The 24,369-nt window shown below is 36.3% G+C and overlaps 2 protein-coding genes across 6 annotated transcripts in view; one reads left to right on the top strand and one right to left on the bottom strand.

Annotated features, from left to right (window-relative positions):
• The window catches only part of LRBA (LPS responsive beige-like anchor protein), a 1,037,640-nt gene that overhangs the window by 620,617 nt on the left and 392,654 nt on the right, over positions 1-24,369 (top strand). For all 5 annotated transcript variants that reach the window (XM_077139839.1, XM_077139840.1, XM_077139843.1 and 2 more), the window contains 2 exons: positions 2,703-2,849; positions 5,349-5,485. In XM_077139839.1, coding sequence (XP_076995954.1) covers positions 2,703-2,849; positions 5,349-5,485 — 284 coding nt within the window. The remainder of the gene's footprint in view (positions 1-2,702; positions 2,850-5,348; positions 5,486-24,369) is intronic.
• On the bottom strand, positions 8,918-11,753 carry MAB21L2 (mab-21 like 2). Its single transcript, XM_077139845.1, has one exon. It carries the CDS (start codon positions 10,575-10,577, stop codon positions 9,498-9,500), a length of 1,080 nt encoding a protein of 359 aa, XP_076995960.1. The 5' UTR covers positions 10,578-11,753; the 3' UTR covers positions 8,918-9,497.

Below are 24,369 nucleotides of genomic sequence, written 5' to 3' on the forward strand. Positions count from 1 at the left end.
TTTTTTCATAAAGTTTTATTCCATTCAGAAGTTATTGTTTTTAATATAAGGGTCAGCTTAATGAGATGTAATTAAGTGTTTTAAATTCCAGTTAGAAGGGCTAACTTAAATTACATTTAGGTGATCATTAAAAATGGATGTGAATTTATCTACTGAGCCTCTTTTTTGGTAAATTTTTGCAGATCAAGGTATCTTCCCTTCCCTCCCCAACCCCCTCCCCCCACTAAAAAAAAGCTCTTGGTACTTCAGGACATGTGTGGCAATAATCAGAAAAAGTAAAGAGCAAGCTGTTGAAGTTAGTTGTTGAAGTTAGTTGTTTCTGATATGTTTGGCATATGTTCATCAAATTTTGATTTGGAAATAAATGTTTTTATCCTTTGCATATTTATTATGATTCTGATTTAACCTTTTAAAAAACACTATGGGGAACATAAGAATTGCCAAACTAATTAGTAAATCACATACACATTAATGTATATGGTAGTTGTTTTCGTTTTCTTACCTTTGCTTACATATAAGAGCTAATATGGCATGGTGGTTAATAGCTCAGATTCTGGCACCACACTGCTTAGATTTATCCTGACTCCATTTCTCACTAGCTCTGTTACATTGAGCAAGTTACATAACCTCTCCCAGCCTTTTTGTTCATCTGAAAATGAGGAATTAGTAGAGCATTTATGAGAATTAAATGAGTTAAAATATGTAAAGTGCTTTGAACATTCCCTGGCACATGGTAAGTGATATGGAGTATTGGCCCTTATTATGTTACTTCTCTGTTGAAGAAGGAATTGTAAACCCAGGAAATAAAGAGAATGTAACATATTGATTCTGCCCTAAAGTCTAACTGGCAGTTGATTATTTGTTGTATTTATAAGAAAATCTACAAGATAGTATTTTCTTTTGTATTTCTCAGGGATTAATTTGTATTTAGTAAAGCGGATAGTAAGTTGTAAAGATCTTGTTCAGGGCAGTCTTCTTGATTTCAGAGTAAAGAAGTAGCAGTACTTGAAATATAAACAATGCAATAAAAACTTACACTACTATTTTCTTAAATTAGTAGTTAATTATATTCCTTTGTAGATTTTTTTTAAAAATAAAGCTATATTGATTAGATGCCTTAAAGTATTTTTTCGAGTATTTATTGAGACCCTCATATTAAAGAAAATAAGATTAGGTTACATAAGTGGTATACATGGTGAAGTCACAATAAATATGATAACAATAAATGTTTAACATTAAAATGACTGTAACTACTAAACACAAAGAAACTTTGACTTGCCAAGCCAACCAGGTAATATGTGCAATTTAACCATTTTAGAATAAATTGTATAGGTAAATATTATTTGTGTTGTTACAAACTGATTGCGTTCTCCTTTCTGGGTGTTGGGTCTTATTTTGGAGCAGCAACTGCAGTGAATCAAAAAGCCTAGCCAGCCGATTTCCATATCAATAGCTGACGCCTGGGCAGATCAGGTGCTTTACCTTAGGGATTTCCTTAGCTGGAAACGAGGAATGTCAAAAGTGTAGCGAAGACTTTTTTAAAAAATAAGGTTTGAAAAAGATGCACACACACACAGAGGCACACATGTGTGCTTTTAAAAATCATAGTCCAGGACTTAGTAAAGCTTTTCTTAAGAAAAAAACAGCTCCAAGCAACAAGAGTCAACCTGGAGGGATATGAGATTTAGAAGTCAGAAATTTGTATTTTAGTGTTTTGTCTTTTCAGCTGTACGTCTGCTCACTTTTCGGTCCCATTGTTGGCTGAAGGTGCTCCACAGAGCTTCTTTACTTCCTAGATTTGGTGTCCCCTTTCCCTCTTTCCTCTTACAGTCACTGACTTGTTACAGTAGTTGAAGACACTGGTGCCGATCCTCTCCACAGGCTGCTCCAGTTCAGGGGGAATAAGGTCCTTTGCCTTGATGCCTGTCTTCCTAGTCTTTCTGTTATGTTTACCCCTGGGGTACCTTAGCCCTTTAGTTTAAACTAAAGGAGGTAGCATTTGAGCGTTTGAGCCTCCACACTGTGTTGCTCTTGGGTATTTGTGTAAGGGCTAAGGGGTTGATGGTGGTGGTGGTGAACGTGTGGGGGAGGGTAGTGTGAAGGAAGGTGGGAGGGTGGAGTAAAGGGGAAGAGAATGCAGCTTCTGAGAGCTGCTGTAGCTTTATTAATGTCAGATATGGCCTCACTATCTGGGCCTAAATCCTCATTGGCTGTGAATTGCTCTCAGCTTCGACCCTTCCTACTTTTGTATTCTCTTCCACAGACATTCCCCAACCCTTTCAAAATGTTTGTTGTTATAATATTATTCACGAGAATGAATCCATCTTTCTTGTTTTTTAGTAAGTGGATATTGTTTCTAAAAACTAGGTTCTGATTTATTTTAGTAATTTCCAGAAAAGTATTGTTTTTGAACCTCTCCTGCCCTAACTATAAGTAAATAAATGGTTCTGTGAGCAGTGTGGGGTTTAGATTTAATGGGATTAGGGTGCTTGTTCAGGGAAACATTAGACTAGGTTTGGGGAATCATATTTGTCAGAATGTGCATGTATGCTATCCCTATCACATTCCCCACTGTGGGTGATTCTGTCTGTACATAAATGATTGACCATCTTTGGCCATCTACCCTTACTTCAGGCCCCTGCCCCTCTACCAAACTGCTCTTCTCAGAGGTGACAGACAGCTTTGTTTCCTTTTCATTTCAGCTGCAGATGAAGATATCCTTGCTAAAGGAAAACAGTCCATCAAGAGTCAGGCTTTAGGAAATCAGAACTCAGAAAACGAGATCCTCCTGGAAGGCGACGATGATACTCTGTCATCCGTGGATGAGAAAGATTTAGAGAATCTCGCTGGTAAATTCACTAGTTGTACAGATATTTCAGCTAGCTCTCGGCCAATAAGCATCTAATCACCTACTTTTTCAGCTAGATCGCTAGCGCTACCAAGCTCAGACCCACAATTATATTAATTAAAGATTGTTTTTGTTCTTCCAAACAGTTTTCCCATTATTGTCTCCTGTTTCCCTTTTATTTTTCTATTCAATCTCTTTATGCTTCTCTTTTTTTGTGATTAATTTCTACTGAGAAGGAAAGAAGTTTAAAAGCAGCGACACTAAAACAAAATTGCTCACCCATACTATGGAGTTACCTAATGTCTGTGAAGTGAGGTCTATAAGTAAAAATTCTGCCTATGTTTTGTAAATAAATCTTGGAGGCGGATGAGCTATTTGCTTTGGTATACAGGTGTTAGTGAACATGCAGTGCCCATGTGTATTTAACTCTCTCAAAAAATCAATTCCAAGAATGCCCTGGCTTTTCAGAGGATTCACATATTTTACTTGGTATAGGAATTTTGATTTGCATTGTACAGATTCTCAGTTTTACTTCCCTTATGGGAAAAATTCTCTTGGTTAGCCTGTAATTTTAGTCATTCATTAAATGGATTTTTTTTCTTCGATGGCTATTGCTCTGCCCCTCAAAGAGGAAAATCTGAAAGATCCTACAGTAATTTCTATAGGTAAAAAATTACATAATCGTCCATTTTGATATTAAAGAGAAAAATTTGAGAACTCTTTCATTTGGGGACACATCTGCAACCTCTGATACATGCAGCTTAATAATAAAAAGCAAAAATAGAAGATGGATCTTTTCTGATGATTGTAAACCTCTCTGGAAAGTAAAATAAAATTAATTGGGGCACACTGTTAAGAGATTTGTGGTGGGAGTAAAGAGTAGGGTGGATACTACTATTCTCTAGCCTTTTCCCTCAAATCCATACCCATATCCTCCTTTATTTTGCTTCTATTCTTGCTACTAGTAATGCATTCATACAGTAATAGAGGTGAAAGGGGGAGTTTAATTATATAATCTTGACAGTGAAAATAGGATTAGGAAGTAATCCACACTAATAAAGTGGTGTGGGTTAGAAATGAAGTGGAAATTGTCAGGGGTCTTCTGTAGGACCTAGGCTGCCCTAGCTCCTGCAGCTGTCTGGTTACCCTGTAATTGAATGTCTGAGAGTGATTGAAAAAATGTTATTTCTTCTCAGAATTACATGCTAATGTACAGAGGGCAAAGGGAGACAGCAAAAGAACACATAGCTGCTTATTTCATCCATTTATAGGGATGAGCTTTGGGAAATCATGGCTGTTCTGCAGTTATCTCCTGCCCATCTGCAAACACAATGTATTTGTACATGGGGAATAGAGGGCAAAGCCTGCTCTGATTTCCGCAGAGCATCTCTTCTATTGTCCTGCTGGCACACATTAAGATTGATGTGAGATTAAGGACTATCACCCTTCTAACAATCGATGGAAATGTCAATTCATCTGAATTTTGAAACACTTATTCACCCATTGATTACCTGAATAGGTGCACCTTGTTTATAGGCAGTATATTAATTCTAACTGTAAGTGCCAATCTTTTTTTGCTATTTACTTCCCCTATAGGATAAGTGCAATGAAGAATTGACATGAGATTTCAAATTCTTACTAAATCTATATCCACATAAATATATAAAATTGTTAGTTTTAGTCCTTATTTTAGATTTAGAGTTAATATACTTTATGCTGTTCTATTTGTAGTGATTCTATTGTTTTCAGTAGCAGTCTGATTTGTCTCTTTGATAAGCCCTGTGGAGATTTGATTATTCCAATAAAAATTCATTCACTTGGAAACCCACCCTCCAGCTGTTTACTCCCAGAGTCCCTGAACTATACCAATATTAGATTTGGAAGCAGTGAACAATATTTAACTAGAAAAGAAGGCTTAGAAAAGAAGTATTTTACCAATTTTTCATGGGGTAAAATTATTATGGAAAAGATTTTGTGTCAACCTTGCACAAAATCTTTGTCAGAGAATATGGTTTAACATTTCCCACCTCACCAATAAGCTAGTGATCTTTTTGTAGTCATGCCTCAGCCAAACTCCAAAGCTAACCTCTGGCCTTGGAAGTCTATTGAGGCTTCCTTGTTCCTGGTTGTCAGTCCATGTTTTTTGATAGCCTGAGGCTTGTTTTCTAAATGGAATGTGTATGGACTTATTTAGACAGACCCATCTTCTTACCAAGAAGCCAGCAGCAAAGCTTTGCAGACTCCCTGTAAAATAATTACACCCTAGTTTACAGTAATCATTAACTGCCTATTATAAATCTTCTACTATGAGAATCCTAACTTTGCATTTTTAGAGGAAGATTTGGGTTGGACAGAATATGTAAATGTAGAAGGAATTGGGAGGCAGCTTGGTTATTAGAAGTGAGAAGAAAATTAATTAAATAAAATTTCTGATGGAATCTGCTTGATTTTTTGGAAAATGTCATTCCAACTTGTGCAGCTTGTCTTTTCCTTTTGGCAGGTCCTGTTAGCCTGAGCACACCAGCTCAGCTTGTGGCCCCTTCTGTTGTAGTGAAGGGCACACTTTCTGTCACCTCCTCCGAACTCTATTTTGAGGTAGATGAAGAGGATCCTAACTTTAAGAAAATCGACCCCAAGGTGAGAGATGAGGAGGGAATTTCATCTTTATGGAATTTTTTTTTTCTTATGATAGATGGTGAGCTACTGTTGGGTAGGTTTGGTACTGGTAAAATCGGTCATTTTGTTTTAATTTCTTGCTGAATTTTCTCTGCTTACATATGAAAGGCAGCTATCTTTTTAAGCTTATGATTCACTTATAGCTAGTTAGGTTATTGAAGTTCATTTAGAGTCAAAAGTAATTTCCACTTAATTACATTTATCATTAGCTCATTCAGAGTAGTAGGGTGTAGGGTGGGAACCTCAGGGAATATTGTCTATAAATATATTTTGCCTCACAGGGTCCGGAATGAATTAAGCTACAAAATTCAGTGAGATTGAGAGTGGAATCATTTTGCTTAGTCTTTATGTTTTCTGGATGTAATACCAATATATCACTCTCCTTGCTTTGTCTCCATGACTTACTATGTTGTTGTGCACGCACACATATGTATGTATGTGTGTGTGTGTGTGTGTGTGTGTGAGATGCCTCCGTTTCCCATTACCTGTAGTAGATTTTATGATACTGTATAATTTCCTATTCTTAAATAAAAATATAATTTTCCCTTTAAAATGTCTTTCTGATTACTTTTTAGACCTTCACAACTTTATTTTTACTAAGAGATGTTTGTGGCAGAGCCAAAATTAGGTTCATTCCATGAGAGTGAATGTAGAATTTGTTCTGGGAGGGAAGTCTCTTTAAAAAGACCAAAAGAGACTGCAGAAGAAGAAATTGTTTTTAAAAATAGAATAATCTCTTTTGCAGGCTGATAGCTTATGTATATGTGTATTCATGTATGTATGTAGTCTGGGTTTATTAGGAGGAGGATAGGAGTTTTTCTGGTTTTGTTATCATATAAATTATTAAATCTTAACAATTGAGAAGTCTGTTAAAGTAGCTTTTAGTGAAAATGTTATAATTTTATTAAACACTTTACAAACAAATCATATATCTATTGCATGTTTCTAGCACTTTGTTTCAATATTGTTGCCTTTATTAAAGCAGGATTTGATAGTCTGTGTGACAGGAAGGCTATGATGGATCTATTGTTTTGAGCTTGGTAATTCATCTAGTCCAATATAGAGAAAACTTTACACTAATTCTGAAATGCCATCAACTAGAAAAATTTTCTGCTTTGCTACATGGCAGAAAGGTCTGAAAATGTATTTTAATTTCTATTTGGAAAGAAAGGTAATAAAAATTACTTAAGCTCTCACATTTCTGGTAGCTTGTCAGCTTAAGAGAAACTGAGATTTAATTCAGAATATTCTATTATGCTTTTGGATACACATGGCATAAAATTCTAAAGGTTGATTTAATTTAAAGATGTCTCTAATGAATTGTTTTCCAAATTGGGACCTTTGCCAATCTTTGAGATTAGGTTATTTGAAGTTATTTGTTCCTTTGGGGGAAGTTTTAACTTTTATTTCTCTCTGATCTTATTCTATGCAGCATCATTAAATTAATTTTTTCCCCTGTTGCTTGTGAAACATGAGATCTTTTAGTCTAATCACAGAAACTGTCTTGTACCATTACAACCTGTCTAACATTACAGAAACAAAAACTCCTGCTAATTTATATATTTTTTAAAATTTCAGCCCATTATTGGAAGGAGTTTTGATTTTGTATGTCTATTGGTTCTTTAGGCATTTTGTAAATGAGGAAATTTATGTTGCTGCACTATTTTCTTCCTTGTTGGCAATAGCTGCCTTAGGTTAAATAAGGAAGAAGAAAGGATATTGAATTAGAATTTTTGTTTCTTTTTATTAGTATTATTGAGGCTTAACTTTTTTATTTTTCTGAGGTAGTTGTAGGGAGATGTGCCTCATGCTATAATTACTTTTGTGAGTGAAAAAATGGTCATTTAAATAAATTTTTTTCTTTTAAACTGAACACTCTTCCTTTAAATTATTCATTATATATGTAAATACATACTGATTGCTTTGAAAATGTTCTTAAAAATTAGAACATTTTCCCCAGGGAGTAAGTTTGTTTTTATTATTTTACAAAAAATTAGTGTATTTATCTGAACTTTAGTATTATAGTGAGTTTGTTCTATATCTACAAGAAGAGTCCAGAAAATAAATATAGGTTGAAAAAAATGGAGATAATTTCAGAACTGATAATGTAGTAACTTCTATTTCTACCACAGAACTACTTTTACCAGGGAATAGTAGTCTTACAGTTTAAGCCTGTTTTGTCTCGTGAACTAGGTTTTAGAGCCTTGAGTACCTTCCTTGCTTTTTATCTATCTCTGCTAATATGCAGCTCATCCCTCGGTACACCCCTTTTCTCACTCATACTTCTTCCTTGGGTCTTTCAAATTGCTTTTCAGAACACTTTTCTCTCCCCTCTTGAGAGATTCATGAATTTTCTCAATAAATTAAAAACTAAGCTAAATTCAGAGAATAAATTTTAAATATTAAAGGATAACATCTGACACATATTCTGTACCTGTGCCTCATCGTTAGCATATTTAATGGAATATGTAGTTACCTCCAATATAAAGAAGAAAAAAGTTTCTTTGGTATGCTTTCAGTTTTACTAGTTATTATCTCAGGAGTTATTTTCTTGCATTAAAAAGAAACTTTTATTAAAGTTGAAATGAGTATGTTGGGTTGTCATCTCAGTGAAGCAGAAAATGAAAAAATGTTTTTTTCTTATTTGTAAATTCTTAGAAGAGTAATTGTTCTTTGCTCATAAAAATGGTATCAGAACTGTTTTTGTTTTAATTGCCTCTAAGCAGCTTTAGAATAATTCTAGAAATTTGATTAAAATGATCATAGTTATGGGAATTAGAGCTGAGCCATTTTAAATTTGAATTCATTTAAAAATCTGGATTGTGCATATCTTCACCACTGGGGAGAGGAGAGAGTTTACTATAACCATTTTATTCTTTTTGGTGATGACTTAATTTTTATTATTCAAAGCTTAAAGAGAATAAATGGTTGAAGGAAAAGTGTTCACTGACTATTATTTCCTTTGCATTTTAGAGTCAGATTGAATTTTTAAAAAATTGTGACACAAGAAAGCAAATGTCTTAATTTTTAACGTGAAAGTTTTCTCCCTGTTTCAAAAATTAGGATTAAAAATCCATTCCTCCATATTGTTGTCTTTTTCAAGTGTGAAAATGAGACAACTTTTAATCTTGAAATCTACAGCAAAAATATTTATTATAGTTCGGTAAAAATATTTTCTCCCTTCTAGGAATTTGTATGGTTAAATCTACAGAATAAGCTTGTATTTATAAACTCTTCAAATCAGAGTTCAGATGGAAGCTTCTTGTATTTAGTTCCTCACCTTCACATATCTACATTGTAAATTATTTCCCTGTGATCTCACCTGCCTTCATTTAAGAACAATGCACAAAACAGTCAATGTAAAGTTAAAGTAATATTTTTATTATTGTTTTCAACAAGACGGCTTAGGGTGAGGATAGAGGTGCAAGAGAGGAAGGATCACAGTCTGACATTGGCACTGAGATGCATTTAACATCAGTGAAACTTTTTTTAAAGAGAAATTGTACATATAGTTAAATAATTTTTTTTTTCACTTGGTGACAACATTCAGGCAAACAATAACAAATGAAGCAAGAAGGGAGGTGGCCGGAGGAAAGAGAAAGGCAAGAGGGAAAGGTGGAAAACTACTTACTATACATTGATTTGAAAATGTACCTTGGGTTTCATTTTGTGAAGGCAAAGCCCGATTTCTTCTTTTGTGTGACCTTTTAAATTCACATTGTTTGGAAGAAAACGATCACTTTTGTGCAAGAATCTGTTTTTTTCTCTTTTTCTTCATTTTTCTTTTTGAATGGGTGGTTAATTTGCCCTCGTTCTGTTTCCTTAGGAAGCTTTTCTGCCTCATTTCTATTTCTTTCAGATGGTTTATATAAAAGTTTGTGTCCGGAGTTTCCGCTGTTTTTCGCTGAGTTCTGTGTTGTGTATATGAGAAAGCGCGCCCGTTTGTGTCGCTTTTCAAGCAGTCCCCAGCACCCTATAGTTTGTCCAGGCTTTTGGGATTGGTGAGAATTTCCCTGGCCAACCTCCAGGTCTGCTTAGCAGCGCTCTCCAGGGCCGAATGGGGCTTGCCCTGAAAGAGGTCGAGGTTGGGCAGAAAGTAGTGAGGGCAGCGGCGGCATTGCAGGCAGGAGATGAGCTGCAGCAAGATGCCGTTGAGCCGGTCGCCGAGGCATGCCTCGTCCCAGTCCGTTTCCCGTGGGTGTTTCTCGCACTCGTACAGCAGCAGCGTCTTCATGTGGTAGTTATTGAGCGGCTGGCCGGGCAGCTCCAAGTGGCGGTCCCGTAGCGTTTTCAGCACCGAGAGACACTTGTTTCGGCAGCCGCCCATCAGCAGGCGGTTCTCCGCCTCTCCAAACTGTAGCACCCAGGCATCGCTCTCCGCCGAGCTTTGCTTGCCGGTCAGCGAGTAGCATTCCTTCGAGAGCAAGTTGAAACCTTCGGCCTTGACCTCCGCCACCCGATTGGGGCCTGGCCAGGGGATGTGGGGCATAGGCCACTGCGCCGCGCTGCGAGGCCAGATCCCGGTGCACTTGAACGCGGGAGTGATTTGCACCACGTAGCGCTCCCGGATGCGCAACTTGACCTCGCTGGTATCGGCGATCATCTTAACCACATCCCTATAGCTGCACTTGTCCACCGCCTGGGCCACCAGTGTCTGGAAACGCGAGCGGATCTTCCGTGCTGAGAGGTAGCCGGACGCCGTGATGAACTCGACCCAAAGAGACATGCTTCGCTTTCGCCCATCGCTCAATTTGAGCACCGCGCAGCCGGGCAGCGAGCCGTCGTCCACGAAATTGAAGACGCCCATCTGGTTTAGGTAGAGCACCACCTCGAATTCGGTGGGTGAGATGACCTCCAGCCCTTCGTAGCGGGCATCGATCTCGCTCAGGGAGCTGATGAAGCGAGGCTCCTGCACCTCCACTTCTTTTAGCACGTCCGAGACCACCTTACAGACTTCTCGAATGGTCTTGGCGATGGCTGCCTTGCGCGCCTGGCAACGCTCAGTGTAGTATTTATTGAGCTGGTAAACCAGCTTGGCCTGAGCGGCGATCATGTTGGGGCACAGGTCCGGGCTGTACACCGGCGTCTCGCAATACGTTGAGGGATCCAAGGCTCACGCACTGGTGGTAGCCCAGCCGCTTGAGAAAGAGGCGGTGCGCTCCCCCTAAGCCCCACTTTCACTCTTGTTTTCCACCTGGGCTGACCGACTGATGCTATTGCCGGCTCTCCCTTTTCTGTCTTTCGAAACCTTTTTTCTTTTGCAGAAAATAAAAAGCAAACAAAAGAAGTGGTGATCTTTGAAAAAGGAAAGTGCCTGCTGGAACTTTTTGTTTTCTCTTGATATTTAAAATAAAGATGATTGTGTGCAAAAGATGAAGGGCAAAAAAAAAAAAAAAAAAATTAAATGAAAGAGAAAAAATCAGGTTACCGAGGGATTAGACTTGTATCTCTGCAGCCAATGGAAGAGAATGCTCAGAAATCTGGAAATGCGTTCTTTTAAGTGCCAAAGTAAATTTAAAAATAAAAGCGAAACATTCAGTATTTCATTCTTAAACTTCTCTTCCACACTGGTAGGACTTCTTCACTTAGTGCTGGTGACTCTCTTTCTCCTCACCCTCCCCCAAATGAAAGGTGAAGGATGTAATTAATGTCCAGAGAGCAGTAGAGAGCAGCGAAGTGCAACTCAGTCCGCGGTACACTCAGAGGTTTGCAGGCGCTCTAAGCTCTCGGCGTGTTGGTCTCGTCTCTTCTTCGCGGGTCGTGTTGTCGCGGTTTCCCTTTTACTACTGGAGGCGTTTTCTCGCCTGGGTTTGTTTGTTTGTAGTGGGTTCTTCTTGTCGTTCCCTAGGTGCAAACCGCTGGAAGTTGTTTGATATTCATTTCTGCTTTATAATCTATAATTTTGACCCTCACAAAATCTACTTGAATGTGATGAAGGCGTTGCTTGCGTTGCATCTGGGGTGTAGTTAAGAGTCAGGGTTTTTCTTTTCCTCCCCCTTTAGGTTGCTTGTACCGATTCCACTTTCTGAGTCTTCTCTCCCTCCTCCTCTCCGACGTTTCCCTCTCACCCTATCCCTCTTCAATCTCTCTTCCGCTCCCCTCTCCCTCCAATCTCTCTCTGTCACTCTCTCTGTCTCTCTCTGCCTCTGACTCTCCTCTCTCTGTCTCTGTCTCTTTCTCTCTGTCTCTCTCTCTCTCTTTCTTGCCTCTCTCTCTCTCTCTCTCTGCCTCGCTGTTTCCTGGAATTATTTAGTTTATGAATGGTCCCAGGGCCATCATGAGGGGGGTGGAGCTTCAGTTCTTACAATCGCTCTCAGAGCTGTCAGTGCTTTAGCCAATCCGGGAGAGAAGACATGCACGCTTTGCGGACGGTAGCAGCCACTGCTGCACATGATAAAGAAAGGGGGTAAAGAGAGAAGTAAGAAAATGGGAGGAGATGGTACAAACCAAATGCTAGCGCATATTTTACAGCCTCCTCTTCTTGATCTATCAGTTTCGAGGAAGAAAAGGAGAAAGACTATCTAGACGGGACTCTCCTGGAGATGGCTGGAATAATGTGAGGGTGTAGCAGTGGTTCAGAAGGGTCTATTAAAAAAATCTGTTAGCATTGTGAAGGAAGAGGTGCAAACTCTAACAAATATTACTTTGGCTTGGAGGCAAATGGGAAAAAGAAGTGGGGTCTGGGAAAGAACCTAAATTCTTCTAGGTCTTCTCTTGCAAAGTGTTCCTCCCTTCCCTTTCCCTCCTTTCTCATTGTTGCCATGTGATTGTTCTATATGTACACCAGTGGGGGTGGAATGGATATAGGGTGAAGTTTTATGACCATAAATCTCAGTTCAGTAATTTCTTTTTGCTATTAAGAAAGAAGGTAGGGCAAAAATAGTCCAAGCATCTTGTTTGATAATTATTTCACAATTAAGATTCAGATATATTTAATGCCATTATTTTGACATTTTAAGAACTAACTAGTTAATAGAGGGAAAATACCTCTATTAAGCTTTGAGAAATTGTGCAAATTTATACATGGTAGAATTTTGTAGGATATCCTTTTAAATTAAAATAAGCCATTAAACTTGTTTTAAACTAAAAAATGTTCGGAAACTATGAGGAACCTTAGTGAAAGTTTTTTTTTTTAATGTTAATGTTGTAAACTTAATTTTGAATATTCTCAGGCAGCAGAATTTCACTTTTAAAATGATTTTATTTTCATTATTGGCATTTGCTTTAAAAAGGCTTCACTAGTGCTAAAATCTATAATTACCCTGTTAGTGATTATCCAGTTGGCTTACTTCCCTTGGCATTTCAGTGAAACTCATGCATGTGCCTTTAGTATATGTTTTATCCTCCATACATGCTCTACCCATTGTAGCATTTTGGTTCTAATGGGTTTTTTTTTTTTAAGCTATAACGTTTTTTTATTTACTTAATATTGGGTTTATGTTTGAACCTCAAGAATCTGCAATCTGCGTCTTTTCAAGACACGTCAAGTAATGAGATTATTTTTAGTTTGATTTCGGGGGCTGTCTTCCAGCCTGGGTTATGCGATAGAAATAAGAATCCATGAAGCCATTTGGGCGAAGACTTCGTTTTGCAAAACAACATAGTGCGGCTTTGGAACGACGTGGGAAGCCTCGGGAGGGCTTGACTTGCTGCAACTCTTAAAACCGTACCAGATCAACCTGAAACCAATTATGCATAGGGAATGTTAATTTTCCCCCATTTACTTGATGTCAGACACTTGGGCCCCCTGATTCTTTCTTACGTGTTTGAAGCTGACCGACGGTGTCTTTCCACCTATCCACTGTCGTTACCCGTAAGATCCCTTCTAAAGAAATAGTTGGCTTTTTTGTTTGTTTGTTTTAATCAAATCGGATTTATTGTTTAGGATCGGTATTCAGTGGTGAGACGTTTGAAACTACAGTCTGAAGTAAGTATACTCGAAACTCTGGGACTCAGAGCTTAAGGCAATTTCTCCGGTGTGGCAGAGAATGGGCAATTCTGTTGGCTCCTACCTTCTTGCGGGAAGCAGCCTGCGTCCCGGAACGCTTCCCGGTTGAAGAATGGGGAGGAGCCGAGATGCCTTCAGGATTCGCGCGGTGGGAAGTCTGGACCCTGTTGGTAACCGGGCGATTTCCTGCAGGTCACACTCGCGCTCTGGGTATTATAACTGAACTTTGCTGCAGGCAATTGCTGGTCTGCCGGGCAGGATCCGTAGCTGCTTCTCCCGGAACAGTTACTGGGCGGAGACTGATGGCGGGGCTAGAGGGTGCGGAGCTATCCCTCCCGACCTTCGAGGTAGCTGCTTCTCGGTCGCTTCTGGCCGGGGATCGGCAAAGGCTTCGGGCGTGGGCAGGCCGGGCCCACGATGCTCTTGGGAGTGTTTGTAAACAGTCCCGGAGTGACCTGCCGTTGCCCACTTTCAGGGCTCCTGTGCGGCGCCGCAGGCCAGGGATCCTGGGGAATGCGCCGGGCGCCCTCCGCCCGCGCCCTCCCTTTTCGGGCGGGGTGGCCCTTACTGTGCTGATCTTCGCGCCACCACTCTCCGGACACCCCACTCCTTCTCTGCTCCAGGCTGCCCAGCAACACTAAGTTTCGTCGCACTCTTTTTCCCCGCTTTTCTCCACTTTTACATGCAGAGACTGAAGGATGAGAAAACGTTACAAATGTTTTTATTTAAAAACAATTCATTACCAATTTTCCCTGTTTAAAATTGATGCGCTAGTAAATAATAAATCAGTTAAACAAAGGCGGCTTTAATTTATTGCCATGGTACTAATTAGAAACATCATTCGAGCAATAAACTTAAACACTTCCAGCAAATAATGCCCCCTGTTTCTAGTTCTCTTCTCCATCCTTAACCCCCTCTCGGTCGCCCCCCGCCCCGCTCGGGCGCCTGGGCTCTCCGAGAAGCTTGAGCTACGTGTTTGCGGATCCGCTCTTCCTCTGGTTGAATAATTGAAGGGGGAAACGGTATCTGAGGAGGCTGTAATTGAAGAGCCCTTGTCACCTCTGCTTTTATGTATGTTAGTGTAGAAGTCCATCAGCAGCCCCTTGATGGTGTATTAAAACGAAGTGGCAGCCCCTTCTGCAGGAGATACCGTATTCTATTAAAGGAGACCAAGTGAGAGAAAGAAACTCTAGAGGCTAAAAGCCACTTGAAGTCTTCAGACCGATTGATCTGTATTCTCTTGTTATAATCCGTCTCATCATACTTGAGTTAATGAGGCAAAGGAGGGGGAGCGAAATCTGATGGTCCTTGACAAATTCATTAGGGAGGCTCAAGACATTTTATTTGACTGTTAAACATCTTGTTTGTTTGGTTTAGGCAGTGCCAACATCAGCATGCTTCTGCCCAGAGCTATGGTATTGTGCTGGCTACAGTATATTCCCTGAAAGGGAAAGAGGGCATTCAGGGTGTGATTTTGATTTTTTTTTGTTTTAAATTTGCAGGTAGCCCATAACCTTCAGACTTCTCTAGACTTTTATTTCACCATCACCATTACATTAGGAACATTTGATAAGGATATAGGTGGTAATACTAATACTAAGGTGGGGCATATTTTTAGTTACTACAAGTTAAAATATGTTATTTTAAAACTTTAGTCTGAAAATCTTCCAACTCTTTAAAAAAATGGATCAAGTGATAGCAATTACTGTGCTAGTTTTTTGAGAAATGTTGATGTTTATGGTTCAGAGAAATGTTCAGATTGCAAATACGGTCCTATTTTTATTTGGTCATGATTCAATATATTAATTGAATTTCTTCTTGTAGTGAAATGTTTATGAGTACAGAAATTTGGAAATAAAAATAATAACTACTAATACATGGTATATTTTAATTTGAGGACCTTTGCGTATTTAAAATTAGAAACAGAACTGAACACTATTAACGGTGTTAAAATAAGGTGTTGGAAATAAATAATAAAATAAGGTGATGAGAAATACATAAAGAAATGAAACTAAAAATTTAATTGTATCTTCCCTCAGCAATTGACTTAAAACAGCCTAAGCTTAAGTGCTTTAAGAAAGAACCTGGCCTTCCATTTATAGGAAAACAGTATGAGAGAAAAAGAAAAACTAATGCCCTCTGCCTGTCATATTTATACATTCTTGGTCTGCTGATGAAGCTTGAACCGCTGCAGGAAATGTATGAATTTGAAAGAAATGATTCAGTAGTTCATGTTGTATTTCTCAGCAGCAAAACCAAACTAATGGCTAAAGTCAGTGCTTCTGTACATCTGACTGTTATAATCCTGTTTACATTCACAGAGAATACAGCCTTTAATCTGTTTTATTTTTTGCTAATATTTACTTAGAAATGTGTTGACTGAGGTAAACTTGAGTACTCTTTTTTCTTTATCAGATCATTGAAACTTTAAAGGTATTTATTTTATTATATGTAGAAATAGCCTACCATATTTCAATATTCTTTATTAAAGATAGTACACAGTTTTCAGATTATATGATTTTGTTTCCAGGAAAGCATTTTAAAATCATTTTTAAAATAATCAGATTATTGAGGTTTTTTTGGGGGAAAAAACTCTGAAGAATTTATACTTTTTGGGAAACAAAGGACCACATGTTTACAAACCTGCCTATATTGTTGTCTTTTAAACTCTAACTTTGAAACATCTATGTAGTTACTAAATTTTTTATTCTTATATTCTTAATCATTTGGCATTTTTTTGAGAATTTTTTATTTTGAAGAAAATTAATTTTTGTGGTCAAAATATGAATGGGGAAGTAAATTAAATTCTCTAAATTTAAAAACTATTTAAGTGAAAATAGAAAAAGTAAATGACCCAAATACAGTTTTTTACTGTTTTAGTTGATGAAATTTTATTGAAGAAATTATAGCAAAATATCTGTAAGAAGCTTTAATAACCGTGGTCGATTATATGAATCAAATTCTATTGAAAGTCAGAGTTAAATGATATTTCATTCTCTGTCAAATGATCTAAATTTGCAAAACTCAGAAGTTTTCATAGAGCAAAAATGTTTCTAAGCTATTGATACTTCTGGAATCAATCTAGAACAACTAATTGAATGTTTACTTTGAATAATTCATTGTAGTGGCTGTAAATAATTTTAAATGGTCAAGCATACAGCTAAAACATGGTTGTTGTTTTTTTTTTTTTGCCCCTCTCACAAAATAGCTTTAAACAAACAAAAACCTTGTGAACTCTTATTTGTATTACAAAGGTATTGCTCTTTTTGAACAGTTTGAATTTAAGATAATGTACTATCAGGTAAAAATAATAGTTTTGGTGTTAAATAATAAGCCTATCAACTTCACTGAAAAATAAAATGGTTTTATGTACTTTGACTTGTTTTGTTTTGTGGGCCTTTTAAGCTTGTTTGGATTACTGTGGGTAATATATATGATTATTATATTTGTGCATCAGTTAGGTAATTTTATCATTTAAGCATAAAAGTTTAATGTATTATTTTAGTAAGGTGAAAAGATTGAGAGTATGATGTATGCCAGTATTTTTCCAAGCTGAATAAGAATTGTATATATGAGTATTTTATTATATTATATATTATTTGATCTCACCAAAGTGTTCAAATGAGAGGGTAAAGAACTTGAACTCAGAAAAATAGAAATAAGCAACTTTTAGCATGACCAAAAAGTAAATGCTGTTGTTTCATTGAGCTGGGGTAAGAAATGTTTAAAAAATTCAAGTTAATTCAGTATTTTTCAGAAGGTGTTTCATTGAATTTGCTGTATTCTCACTTATGTTGATATGTGTCTTTTGGCCTTCCCAAGAGATCATTTAGATTCTTCTCACTTTAAATATGCACATTTTTAAGTTGTAGCAATTGCATTTTTAAATTTTCAAATATAGTTAAATAGTTTTTCTGGACAGTTAGAACAAATAAAGCTCAGTCAATCTCTCTTTCTCTCCCCCCCCCTTTTTTTTTTTTTAACAATTTGAACTTATTAATGTACTCTGAGGTAAATATTAGACTTTAGCTGCTATTAGCTTTGGCTTCCATAACTCACGATAATCTTCAGCAAATGAAAGGTGTTTTTAGTAAAGCCAACCCTTAATTATTTAAGGAATAATTATATAATTGTGGGTCATTTGTTTAGGTATTTTCTACTTAGAAAACCAAATTTTACTGCTCTTTAAAACTACTTCCAGAAGATATACCAGAAAGTCAGGATTAGTCAGTAATGAATTTGATGGTAAAGAAAATGAAATTTAGTTTTATCATTTAAAGGCGGTATGGTGTCCTTTGTTTATGAAAATAATACTATTGGCTCACATTATGTAGAATATGTTTCTTAGGACCTTAGAGTTATCCCCATTTCCATTTCCACATTCCCTTTGTGATCAGTGTCAGATATTTATGAAACAGATGATTGAGATTAGGAGTGTAAATTAAGCCAGTGGGACACAATCTTTCTCTTTTGAGGTTAACCAGTTCATATGGAGTCTACACTGTGATCTTGTTAATAATTTAGTGAGCTCTATTTTCTAAACTACTATTAACTTAGATGTACTTAGTTCAAAGTGTAAGTTCTGGCATTATGTTCTGTATCTCTTTCAGGTCATATGAGACAGTTTGTGGGCCTATGTTTAAAATTATCGGTTAATCATGTCATATGGGTAGGTATTGCTGGACTTAGGAAAATTAGCCATTTAAAAAAATCTTAGTTATTTAAAAATATACTAGATCTACAATACTCTATTAGTAGTAGTAGTAGTAATTTGGCATCACTCTCTGCTAAGATTACAGGAAACTTTTATTTTGTGTTATTTTTAATGAAAATGTTAAAAATCTAGCCTATTCCTTCCTTCAGACTTTGTGAATTAGAGTAAAAGTGATACATAGAGAGGTTTCTCTGACTCCTTGTGGTTAAAACAACAACAAAAATCCTTCATTGGCTCCAATCTATATATATAGAAAATATCTATCTAGAATAATTGAAATAATATTCAATGATCTATGGAACGGAAACTTTTCCTTTAACTATCTGAAATAGAGCTAGGGTATTAAATCAGTAGTCTTGGCATATAGATGTTAAGGTTCTGCCAGTCTGTTTCTTTTCTGAATTTTCCCTTTCTATCTTCCTTTATTATTTTTGGATCCTAAAGAGTCATTCTCTTATGTTTTAACTGGTTTTGTCTGTGAACTAAATCAGTCTACACAGAATGAAAAATCTTTGATCTTTGGCTATGACTATTAACAAATGATTTGCCTGCTGGGATCAGACACTATTCATACCTTTTCACTTTGGTATTAGATAGGTACTAACAAAAGACTGAGGAGTTATCAGATGCATAGTTAATCATCATATTAGATCTATAAAGGGTTTCAATAATACTTAATTAGGTCTTCTGTTCTAATAGTTATTTGCTCTATAGTAGTTTTCTGGTCCAGCCCTATAAATTGTCCAATCTTTTTTGCGAATTAGTCAAAACTTTCTAAAATTGTAGCGTCACAAATCTATGTATTAAAAAATAAATATACATAGGGTTGTTATTATCATGTAGCTTACCTTGATAAATCAAAGAGGCAGTACGACAGTATTAAGAGAACATTAACATAAGAAACTATGTATTTTCCTCTTGACTGAACTAAAAAATATCTGTGTTACCTTGCTCAAGTCACTATCTCTGCCCACTACTTTCTCATTTGTGAAATGAGTTTGGACAAATGATCTCTTCTGTGTGTTCTAGATACAAAAGCCTATGGTTTTCTATCATAACATGACCAGAGTTGTGTGAATCCCTTTATGAGTTTATTTCAAATAAGAAATATTTTTGGAAAAGTATAGACTTTTGATGCTATACTTTATGCTTTTAGCATGAAAAAATCCTAGAAAGAATAAGCTTACAGATTTTTATAATTGATACTTAGACTTAAGGAAAAAATAACAAATTATAGGTTGGAGCCAGTCACAAGACACAACCAAAGAGAATTGGAAGAAGTTCTAAAACTATTCTAATGATTGCTTGATGGGAGTGGGAGAGGGGGCTCTTACAAATATGAAAATGAAACAGGTCTTTTTAACACTGTGTATTCTTGTATATATAGAAAAAATTCTTTTATATATAGGTATATGTTTAAAGTGTGCACAAGATTAGCTAGTGTGTTTTTTCCCTAAAATGTTGAATGGATTCCCAGTGTTTCTGATATTTTCATTAAGAATAGATATTCTGTAAATATTAGTTCTTGAAGCCAAATAAAGTTCAAGTTCACAATTAATTTGAAAAAACAAGCATGGAAATGGTCAATCTTCTCCTTAGAAAAATTACATTACTGTAAAATTATGATTTTTTCATGTTCTTTTTATGTTAAAGATGGATCTAAGTAGAGAAATGATTCTCAAAACATGAATCACTAAGGAACGGAAAGTTTATACTTCTTTCTCATACTTTTCGCTTGTTTTCATCAGAAGATCTGACAAGCATAAAGTGTTAACATCTTTTACTTTACAAATGTTCTTGGTTTTCCCTCAAACTGTAAAAGATGCTGTAGCAGGGTAGCATGGTAGGGAATAATTTCAGCACCTCCTTTCACGTAAGTGATAACTTACTGTTTGTGCTACGCTTGTGGATATTTTTCGGGAGAGAAAAGTGAGTCAGGAAAAGATAACATCGAGATCTAATTGTTCTCATTTTAAAATATGGATCAGTCAGTCTGTCTGCTGTATTATAAATTATCTCCAAAATAGCTTTTTAATTGCCGTAGCTGAGTTATTTTTACTGTTGTGTTGTGTTCATTGAAAGTCCCTCATTAATGTGATAGGAGTACCAGGTGACCAGTGAGAGAGATGTTGATGGACACTGTAGGTTTGCAATGTTGCAAGCCTAAAAGACTAAGAGATGAGAAATGAATTGCTATTTGAGAATTTATGTTTTATCTCACTTCACTTGAAAATTTATGAGTAGTGTGGCTTAAGGGTGCTGGAGTTGTGTGTTCCAGGGCTTGCCCCTACTGATAACACCCTTGTTGGCGTGAAAGTGCAATGCAAATTATGACAGTTACAACCTTCTGTTTTGTTTAACTTGTCAGTAGATTTCCTGGCTCAGTGCTGAGGGCAATGGTGTGTTCAGCTAGTCCATATTCACCTAAACTTAAAAGGTCAGGTTTCTACAGGCAAGCCTAGTCAAAGCCTAATTGATGAGGAGGGCAGGGAGACAGAATTTACTGTTCTGTTGGCTAGTTTCATATCGTTAGGTTGTCCTGAAAGCATCAGGCAGTCACAGCCCCTTTCATGTAAGTGCTGACCCTAGACAGGAGCTGACAATCAAAGGAGGCAGCCACAGGAACCAGTGCAAGTAGAGTATTGATTTTTCAGTTAGGTCTAAGTAGTTTGTAGTATGGGTAATGGGTGACAGAGGCAGGTATGTCATTATCAATGAGCTCCAGAACAGTAGTGACAACCCTCCCTCATATTTCCTTCAGCACTGACAGTATGCATCCAGAGTTGGTCAATAAATCGCCCAACCTTTAACTGACAAGTGACTTGGAGGTTTAGGTTGAGGGGTAGAAGTTATAGAACCGAATTTCTAAACTTGAGCATGTACTAGATCTAACAATAGGATAAGTAATTATATTGTTTTTGAAGTTTTGGTTTGGATAAGTCTCTGCAACTCTGAAAATCAGAATTTACTTTTAAGCTTCTAAAAATTTAAGAAGCATATTTCCTTAGTTAAATAAAGTTAGGAATAAACCAATCTTTTGTAAATGCACTCTGCAAGGATAATTATATTAGTTTATTGTGGTAAAAGTTTGCTTTTATTCTAGACTAGTTTCTTACTTAATAAAAATAGCCCTATTATGAAAGTTCAGTAGTACATATTGCCTCTCACAAACCAATTTAAGTCTTAATCTCTTCTTAAATGTTTTAACTGTAGACCATTTTTTAAATAGAAAAAAAGAAAAACTTGAAACATTTGTAAATAGTGTTGTGTTAGCCAATAAGCAGTTGCTAATTGACCTTCAAATTCATTTTATTTTATTTTTCATAATAAAATAGAGGTAGAGGGAATATTTAATGCTTTAAATCTGATAAATTATAGTTGTTTCTGAATTTGAAGAGAAGTGAAGGTGATTTTTGTTTTAAAAGCATTTCATATGGATATTTACCTTTAAAGATAGATATAATTTATGTTCTCTTAAACACAAAAGTGTAACAAGTTCTGACTTAAAAATACACATTTTCTAAAGGGTATATAAAAAAGTTAGACATTTAAAATTTAAGCCAACCTATTTTTTAACATTTGTAAATAATATAAAGAGAAGATAATATTTATAACAAGAACTGGGAGTTTGGGCTGTACCAGGGCCCTTGCAAACTATTACTTGCTTACATTAAAAAAAAAAAAAAAAAAAACTTTAAGCAAATTGAAATAAAACAGAAAAGTAAATGTTTTTAAAACTTCTTTAAATAACTTATCGTGATGATATCTTGTTTAACAGTGTGATATTGTACAGACCAGAGTCTAAGGCTGTAGAATCATCTGGCTGCAGAGCACCCTGCATGACCGCATGAGTCGTTTTCATTTGTCCAGTCCAACTAAAAGTTTCTGTTTTTTAAATTTTTTAATTTTTTACTTACCAACAGATTAATGCACATGGAAGTTATAGATGCGTAAATATTTCCTTAAGTTTGCAGTGACATGCCTTTGTGAATACCCCTGTCTTCTTTTGTATGAGATAGAGAATACAAATTCTAAATGTAGTGAAAAATGGCTACTATTGAGGTATTGTTGTCTTGGTCTTAAAGAAGCTTTGGGATTATATAATTAAGATATTGGGGAAAATCTTATGCATATCCCTTGAATTAGTCTTGAGGCTAACAGATTCTTAAAGCAATATTGCTTTTAGATTAATTGTTTTTCCTCTCTTGTTTATTAATCATTCACTTAATCTGCGTTTTTCTGTTGGATTATTTAGCCGAGAATCTTGGAGTCTTTATACCGTTAGCCATATTATAGGTACAGGTTCTTTTGCTGCATTTGCAGTCTTTCTTGAATACTGTTGTTGTTTTTTTCAGGAATGAGAAAAAAAGCTGCAGAAAGGGGGACAAATTAAATTTTCATGAAAGAAAATCCTAATCAGCAGTGACAGTGTAAGAGAAAGATGATTGCCACTTGGTCATTGTGGAGAGGCACTTAGATTTGGTGTCAGTGCTTCTGTTAATGATGACTAATGTCTTTCTTGGAGCAAGTGCATGCTCAAACATACTGCTACAACCTAGAGAGAGAACTCAGGAATAGGCACCAGTAAGCAAAAGCATTTGGTGTCATAAAACAAAGACTTTTTAAGGTTATTTGACAGTCTCTATTATTAGGAAAAATGCATATGTAATTATAAGACATGGGACTCCATATTTAAAACTATTTTATGTCTAGTTCTATGAGATATAATTTGTCAATCAAAAAGTAAAAAACAAAACACAGCAAACCAGGGTATGTTAATAACACGTACTCCCTATTTTGTTTCTGATCAAAATAGGATATACTACTGCACAGAACCATATATTAAGAAAGTTTTAAAATGAGAAACTTGCAGCAGGTTTTTTTCATGCCACTGCTCTAACCTGAATAAATGCTTTATAGTTATAAAAAAGGGAATGAATGACTCAAAAGATCTTTTTAGATCGTGTAATCTTAAATATATTGCTTACAAAAAGAAGATGACATGTGTTATTTCTTTAGCTTTTCCCCAAAGTATAAGACCTTTCAGAAGGGCATTTGTAATGCTTGTCATATTTTTTCATATACATCTTATTGGCCTGACATGTCTCGAGAACCCTGAGAACACAGATGTCATTGCATTCAGACAACACTAATTACTCTGGGATTTTTGCAGCCTCAGTGCTTGCATGTAACTGTCGGTTATGATTGCTCATGCAGCCTACAATAGGGACACTTTGCACAAAAAAATAGTGAGACACAAAAATGGTGAGAGAGGCCTTTTAGTCCTCTATTGTTCTCCAGAAGGACTTGGAAGAAAAAAAATCCTGACACATCAATTTCATTCAGTGCTTTACATTTTAACCATGTTTTGGCAACATTTTCTCTTCTAAATAAGTATGTTGTGTTTTAGTGTTCGGAGAAATCTATTATCCATCTGTTCTTCAACCTACTCGAACAATCCTCTCTATATTACTTTGTTGTCAAGCTTCATCTGAAATTTCTTTATGTAGTTTATAGTTTGAGAGAAACACTAATTGTGGGGTGAGTCTTTTGAAAGTGACAGTACAAAACAATAAATATGCATGATGTTCTTGTATCCGATTTAATGTTTAATGAGAAGGTGCAGCAAATATGGTTAGTCTCAATTTAGATAAGTGCAGTTGTCTTATGCTTTTAACACAGATCAGTCCTTTTCTTTGTTTAATTTTCTCTACACATTCTGGATTTCACTTGATGATTCATGGTGTTTAGGTAATTTTGAAATATCAAAGGTCAAATGTTGGTCAGATATGGGCCACTCACTATTAAAATTGAAGACCAAATGCATGTTTTGATAAAAAGCATAATCTGTGTTAATCACTGATTGGAAAATAAAAAGGACCAATAATGTAACTTCATATGCTGATGAAGCAGAAATTGAAGCAGCTTGATCAAAGATGTATGATGAGATAAAACTGCAGTCTCTGCTGTACAGTTATAGTAATTATGACTAATGAACCGTCCAGTCTGGATGAAATGGCATGCCCACAGGGACTGTGTCCAATCAGTTGTGACTTATGCAAGCTGAACAAACCATAGATGGAGTTCCAGATTCTACAGCACAAGAAATACAATCTTTATTATTAATATCACTTTTGTTAGGGCAATGTAAAGTGATTGGATGTTACCTAAATTTTGTTAAAT

Source organism: Tamandua tetradactyla, chromosome 22, assembly GCF_023851605.1.
Source record: "Tamandua tetradactyla isolate mTamTet1 chromosome 22, mTamTet1.pri, whole genome shotgun sequence".
Lineage (NCBI taxonomy): Eukaryota > Metazoa > Chordata > Mammalia > Pilosa > Myrmecophagidae > Tamandua > Tamandua tetradactyla.